At 40.7% G+C, this 6338-nt stretch overlaps 1 protein-coding gene across 1 annotated transcript in view; it reads left to right on the top strand.

The window, feature by feature from the left end:
- The first annotated feature begins 309 nt into the window (after window positions 1-309).
- The window catches only part of SLC7A10 (solute carrier family 7 (neutral amino acid transporter light chain, asc system), member 10), a 36465-nt gene continuing 30436 nt past the window's right edge, over window positions 310-6338 (top strand). The window contains exon 1 of the mRNA XM_010006226.1: window positions 310-433. Within this exon, the coding sequence (XP_010004528.1) occupies window positions 310-433 (124 nt within the window). The remainder of the gene's footprint in view (window positions 434-6338) is intronic.

Genomic DNA, 6338 nt, shown 5'->3' with positions numbered 1-6338 from the left:
TGGAAGGAGAGAGCGGCGGGTGGGACGGCGTTTCGTTATCGCCTGTAATGCACGGTCCTTCTTGAGGTACCAACAACATCGCAGTAAGAGCCCGCTCCACCCCGACCGCTCAGCTGAACACTAAATGATGGGATTTTCCAAAGCGTTTTCCTGATGGGCTTTTGAGCTGTTAAGTCTTAAGCAGCTCTTATTTCTAAGGCTAAAACAAAAATTGGTTCTTTTATCTAAGACGGGGGTGCTTCCAAATGACAGCTCGGGCTTTCAGACCCCTCTCGCCCCACGCCAGCGGCTCTGGCAGCAGGGGCAGCGATGCGGGAGCGGCAGCAGGGGCAGCGATGCGCTCCCCCTTCCCGCGCCTGCGGTGCCTGGCAGAGCCCCTGCCGGCGCTCCCGCTTCCCGCGCCTGCGGTGCCTGGCAGAGCCGCTGCCGGCCGGTGCGTTCTCCGACAAACCTGGTTTCAGAGCTACCAGCCAGGGGGGCTGAGCCTGCGCCTCACGCTTCTCCCCCAGCAAAGTCTGAACTGATAATGGGGCAGGCTGTGCTCAGCACCTTCCCTCGGCACACTGTCTCCACCGTTCTTTGAGTTAGAGAAGTGGGGGCAAAGCTGGGGAAGTATTTTCCCAGGGGAATACAAGCAGCCTGTGGAAACGCAGTGAGCCTCAAAACCTAGCCATTGCTGGAGAAAACCTAGCCATTGCCTCCTCTGCCATGAGCTGCTGGGAAGACTTTCAGTGACAGCTGGGGAAGGTCCGTGGCAGCATGAGGGGGTGGCAGTGGGCACAACAGCAGCTGCCATGTCCACGGGAATACTTGTGCAGTACCAGAATTGGCTGGGACATGTTATTGTGTCTGCACAAATGATGTCCCCAAGCTTGAGAAAAAGGACTTCACTGCACGCTTCCTGTGGGTTATCATACCATCCTCCTGCAATTTTATGCTGTTAGCCCTGTATCCCTTTATGCCCCATTTAGGTGGATAGGGCCTTGCAAAAACAAACAAAAACCCAAACAGACAAAAAAAACCCAAAACAACAACCCACAACCAAAAAAAAGAGAGGAATTGTAATGCCATTGAACAGGACCTCTTTACATCATGGGTGAGGCTATTATATAAAAGGAAAATATTTCATTCCATTCCCATATTGAAATACTAAAATCTAATGGGCAGCTGTACCTGCACTTTGTGGGAGGATATGTTCTAGGTATACAGACATACCTTTACTTTGAATCTTTAGTTATATCTAAGGGGAAAAAAATCTAGTTTCTGGTTGTCAGTGGAGCACAGATGCCCTTGCATAAGAGTGGGATTCTGGTGGGCATGCAGCAAGGTACCTCAGGGATGGGTATCGCCCAAGTTGCTGCTGGCCATGGGCAAAACTTACGGCATCTATGCTGTTTGCTACTCATGGTATTAGATAATTGTATCTCAAGGCTGCTACCCTGCCCTCTCAGATTCCTTTCCAGTCAATATTTCATCAACGTGACTAATCTACAACATGTTGCAAGCAGCATACGTATACATAAGCCTTGTACAAAATAAATCTGATGAAACAGCCTCACAGCTAATCAAAGACATTTGAGTAGGGAAAAGTATTGACATTTATGATGAAGTCTAGTACTGTCTAGCAGTTTGAGTATTAGAGAAGGTTATCTGCACTGCCAAATACAGCCTAAAAATTCTGCTGCAAATTCCCCTATATTTTGATAAAAGTAGTTTGAAAATCAAGGCTAGGATCCTATTTTGAGGTTTGATTTGCTTGTGTAGGTGGGTGAAATTACATCATCTATCAAAATGTCTTCAGTAACAAAGTGATTATAAAAGTATAACTTTGTAGATGTCACTACATAAAGCATGACAGCCTATAATTGGAGGATATTGTAAATTCTACCAAATCAGCTTGCAAGCCATTATTGAGTTAAACAAGATAAATGTTCTTTAAGACTCTTTTCAGCAAAAAGCTAAACTACTTGAGCTGAATTAGTATTAGGCAACCAGTTTGCTCACAATCTTTCTGTATGACAGACATAAGGGGAAGACTTCTTTCCAAATTATTGAATGTGAGGGAAAAACAGATGCAATGTCTTAGCCTTTTGATCTGATGACAGGCCAGGACTCTTAAAATGGCCATCATCATGGATTTCCCATTTCTGAGTTGGGGAGGGAAACCCTTCTTCCTTTGAAAGTTTGGACATTAGACTCTGATGTGTCCCATGGCAAAGTCCTACTTCTTGAGCACAACAAGAAAAAAATAAAAATAAATCACTTTTGAAAGAAAGCCTCATCTTGTTCTGCACGGAGCTAAAAGAAGACTATCTCTATTTTTCTTTAAATGTTCTTGTAGGTTATCTTTATGCAAATAGTGTATAGAAGTGCTGTAGATACAGAAAATGTAAGAGAATGTATTTAAATTATCAAAGTTTGATGCTGTGATCTGCCAGCATTACAGCAAATGTTCTATTTTAGCTGAATGATCTACAATTCTAATCAGCTGCAGGATGGATATAAAGAATTAAAATCTTCTAGTAATTAGTAACAGGAAGAGGAAACATGAGGGAGTATTTGGAAAATACTGTAAAAATGAGCCTATAAATATGTGATTAATAAGCTTGTGGTTACCTTCTATACACTAATTCTGCTTGTTTCAAATAAAGCATTACATGATTTGTAGTTAGAAGAAAAAAAAAATCAGATTGTCACCTTTGTGCTCCCTGGCATAATTAAATGAGATGAAAGAGAAGGCTTGAAGGTAGGAACACCATTATCTGGTATATTTGAGAGTATTCCAGTAATATCAGAGTCTCTCAATATCTCATAATCAATAAGGGCCTCATGAAATTTCATAGTTCCATCTGATAAAAACTACATCTAGATACAGGTATGTGACTTCATCCAACCTTAAACATTAGGCTTCTGGCTGTTAGAGCCCAGGAGATGCTCAGTCTGCCCTATGACCACAGAGCACATACTGGCTCAGAGAGTAGTGACTGTTACAGGAGGTCACAGGTGACAATTTCCTGACTACTTTTACAACTGAGATATGTAATTAATTGCTATGCCATCTGAATACACTCACCAAACATCCTTTCAGATGTTATCCTTTCTTTATGGAGTTTTGAAAGGCTTTGCCCTAAGAAATGCCAGTTCGTCTAAAAGAGATAGAAAAAACCAGCAGAACAAAGTAAATCAAATTAGGAATATAATATGCCTGGCTTATATTCACCCCATAGGGCTGTCTCCTGACTTCCCTGAAGATACCTCTTGAGGTATCCTAACGTAAATGCAGGTACTAAATACAAAACCTTTTTGTTTTAATGCTAAAAAGACACTGATACTTAATGACTATAAAGCTGAACACTGTGTTTAGTAGTAGTAACAAATCTTCCTGACAATTCATCTCTGCCACAAAACTTTGGAAAGTGCCTGAGTCTTCCTGTAGGAGCACCCAAACTGCTCTGTGTTGGCATCGTTACAGCAAAAATTAATCACTCACGAGCTCCAGCTATTAATAATCTTCTAATGTACTCAATTACACTGCAAATTAAGCTTTCCAATACTCAGATGCAGTGATAAGAGCATAAAAAGCAGTAACATATGTGCTTTATTATCTACTAAATAACTTACAAATACTATCTAGTTGCTTTAGTTCCCAATTAATATTTAGCAGACACACAAATCTGTGCCATATTTAATGCGCCAGTTATTTTACGCACTTTCCACATAGCTGCCTTACATCTTATCTGTAGAGCTATATATGAAATTAAGATTACTGCACATGTATCTCTTCTACAGCACAGGGGTATTACCTATATGAGGAAATTTTTATTCAGTGCCTTCAACAGCACTTAGTTTTTCATCTTCATAGGCAAAACCAAGTAAAAAACTCCATGACTCAGCTCTGCGTAGTTTCTGCCACATACCAGTGCTCTTTAGGAAAGTTCAAGACTTAGAAACAGCAGTCTGATTTAAGTCTGTTAACATCCCATTTTGTTTGGTTTGAATAATAAAATTCACCATTCTTACATTAGAAATGAACATGCAAATGTATACACAAGTTGCATGGATAAGACATTTAACAAGATAAACTTGACTGCTTTTTAAATACAAATCTAGTAGTTTTATCTCAGTAGTTTTAGTAGTAGTAGGTTTTTTTAAGAGATAAATATCTCTTAAAATATTTGTTTGTGCAGCTTGTAGAACTGCATGAAAGTAGCCGTAGGGTTTCGCTCACATTATGCAGTTTGTTGCATACAGGTGAATGATTTTATGTCAGGCTGTATAAGACATACTAGAAGACCTACAAATTGAGTCACAATAAAATGTCAGCTAAAACTAAATAAACCTCCTTATTTTGCTGAGCACAGGCACTCAAGTTACCTGTGTCAGCTGACTTTGGGTTGCTTAAAAAAATGCTTGCAGTACTTACTCTACTCACTCACAAACTTTGTGTAAGATCCCCTGTAAACAGGTTCCTGATTCAAGTCCAATGATAGTATCAAAACTGTTACCTTCAGTTATTGCTACTTCTGGAAGTAACTTCCTGGAATTTGTCCCCATCGGCCACAACACAGCACACACTTGCTTTCCCAGCAGAAGGCACACAAGCTGAAAATTGTATTGTATCTCACACTTGCATTGCAGATGCTTCCTGATATCAGCATTTTCCTAAAACATTGTGCATCTTACAGCCCACATCATGATAATCCATCAAGGGAATGACCAAATAAATTTCCTTGGTTATCATTATATCTGCCTGGCATTGTGCTTATTTACTAACAATTACCTATGCATCTATGGAGAGGTTTTCCTTTACATAAATACCACTTCCAAGCAGAGCACTCTGAGATACCACCAAGTTCAGAGGTATAATTGCACTGGATGTGATTTTTCCTCCTGGCCATTAACACAAAACTATTTACCAGCCTTTCTTGCCACTATGTCTCCTGCTGTTCTAACATGCCCAAAAGCCTACAGATTCTGCTATAGGACCCAGCAAGCTCCTAGCATAACACCAGGGAAAAACAATGAATGGGGAATAGCCTTGATACTCATGTTTTTCATTAAAAAAACCCAGTAATTTCAGTGGAAATGGGTAGGTATTAATGCCAGCTACTTGGTGAATCCCCTCTGATCGTGCTTCATATGCCACCGTTGCTTAAGGAGACTGGTTATTGGTCATTCAATCCACCAGCACCTATCAGATGCATCTCTTTGTTAAGTAACATATCAAATCATTAGGAGATCATTCCTAGACAGCCCAAATGGTCTTCACTGGAGAAGTACCCAAGGTACAGGGCTGCAGCAGGAACAGAGATGCATGAGAAGGAAGAAAAACACACACATCTCTAGGTGATTTCTTCCAATTTCTGTCATCCTACCCAGATCACAGAAAATTGTGGTGTTGCAGCAAGAGCCTTCTCTCTCTGAATCTGTGTGAGAGCATTTAACTTTCATAGCTAGCTGAACTTTTCAGGACACACTTTTGTTCACTGACTTGTGAGAGTAATACAGATTACTTCAGTGCTTCTCTCCCTCAAAAATGTGTTTCTAAAAAGAAAGCGTCTTCCTTATCTCTGTTATACACCTTGCAAACTGGTATTTTAAACATTCACTTCAACATAGCACTTGATGTAGCACACAAAGATGACTGATAATTTCTTTAGGACAATACTTCAGGGTCTAGCTCTGGACTGTAGAGAAATGTAATTCATCATCTTGTCCTCTTACAAACGCAAACTGTGGTTAAATAAAGACAGCAGCAAATTTTTGTTCAAGATAAATGACACTTCTTCCTTAGCAGTAAGAAATCACACTTTTGAGGCACTTGTGAAGATTATTTTCCATACAGTCCAGAGGCTTAGATTCATAACTACTGAACATTTCATGTCCAGATTCCACATGTACATAAAAGCTGATAGGTGTTCTTAGTTTGGTATGATAACCAGTAGGAAAGAGAGACACATATTACCAAGTAAGATCAGACTCTACATTTTGAAAGAAAGAAACCTAGGGATGCCCATCCAAAATGTGTTGTGCAAGATACATTTATAGCATGATACACTTCAGGGGTGATACCATGTTCTGGTGTTCTTTGAGGCTGTGCAGCATACAGTTATTCATCAGTATCATTTAGGGTAGTCTTCTAACCTGAGTTCAGGGAGCTGAAAACAAGCTGCAGTTTCACTTGCAAGTAAAAACCATGGCAAAGTTCAAATTAGCTTGGTAAAAATCCAGGGAGCTCCTGCAGCTTCCCTGGGCTAGCGGCTTACCTCCGAGACTGAAGTTACAGAGGGAGGCAAAAAGGAGGGCTAATTAGAAGTTCCTGGCGGGGGGGGGGGGGG

This window comes from Chaetura pelagica, unplaced genomic scaffold, assembly GCF_000747805.2.
Source record: "Chaetura pelagica isolate M959 unplaced genomic scaffold, ChaPel_1.0 scaffold139, whole genome shotgun sequence".
Taxonomy (NCBI): Eukaryota; Metazoa; Chordata; class Aves; order Apodiformes; family Apodidae; genus Chaetura; species Chaetura pelagica.
This window is presented reverse-complemented; position numbering and strand designations above follow the sequence as displayed.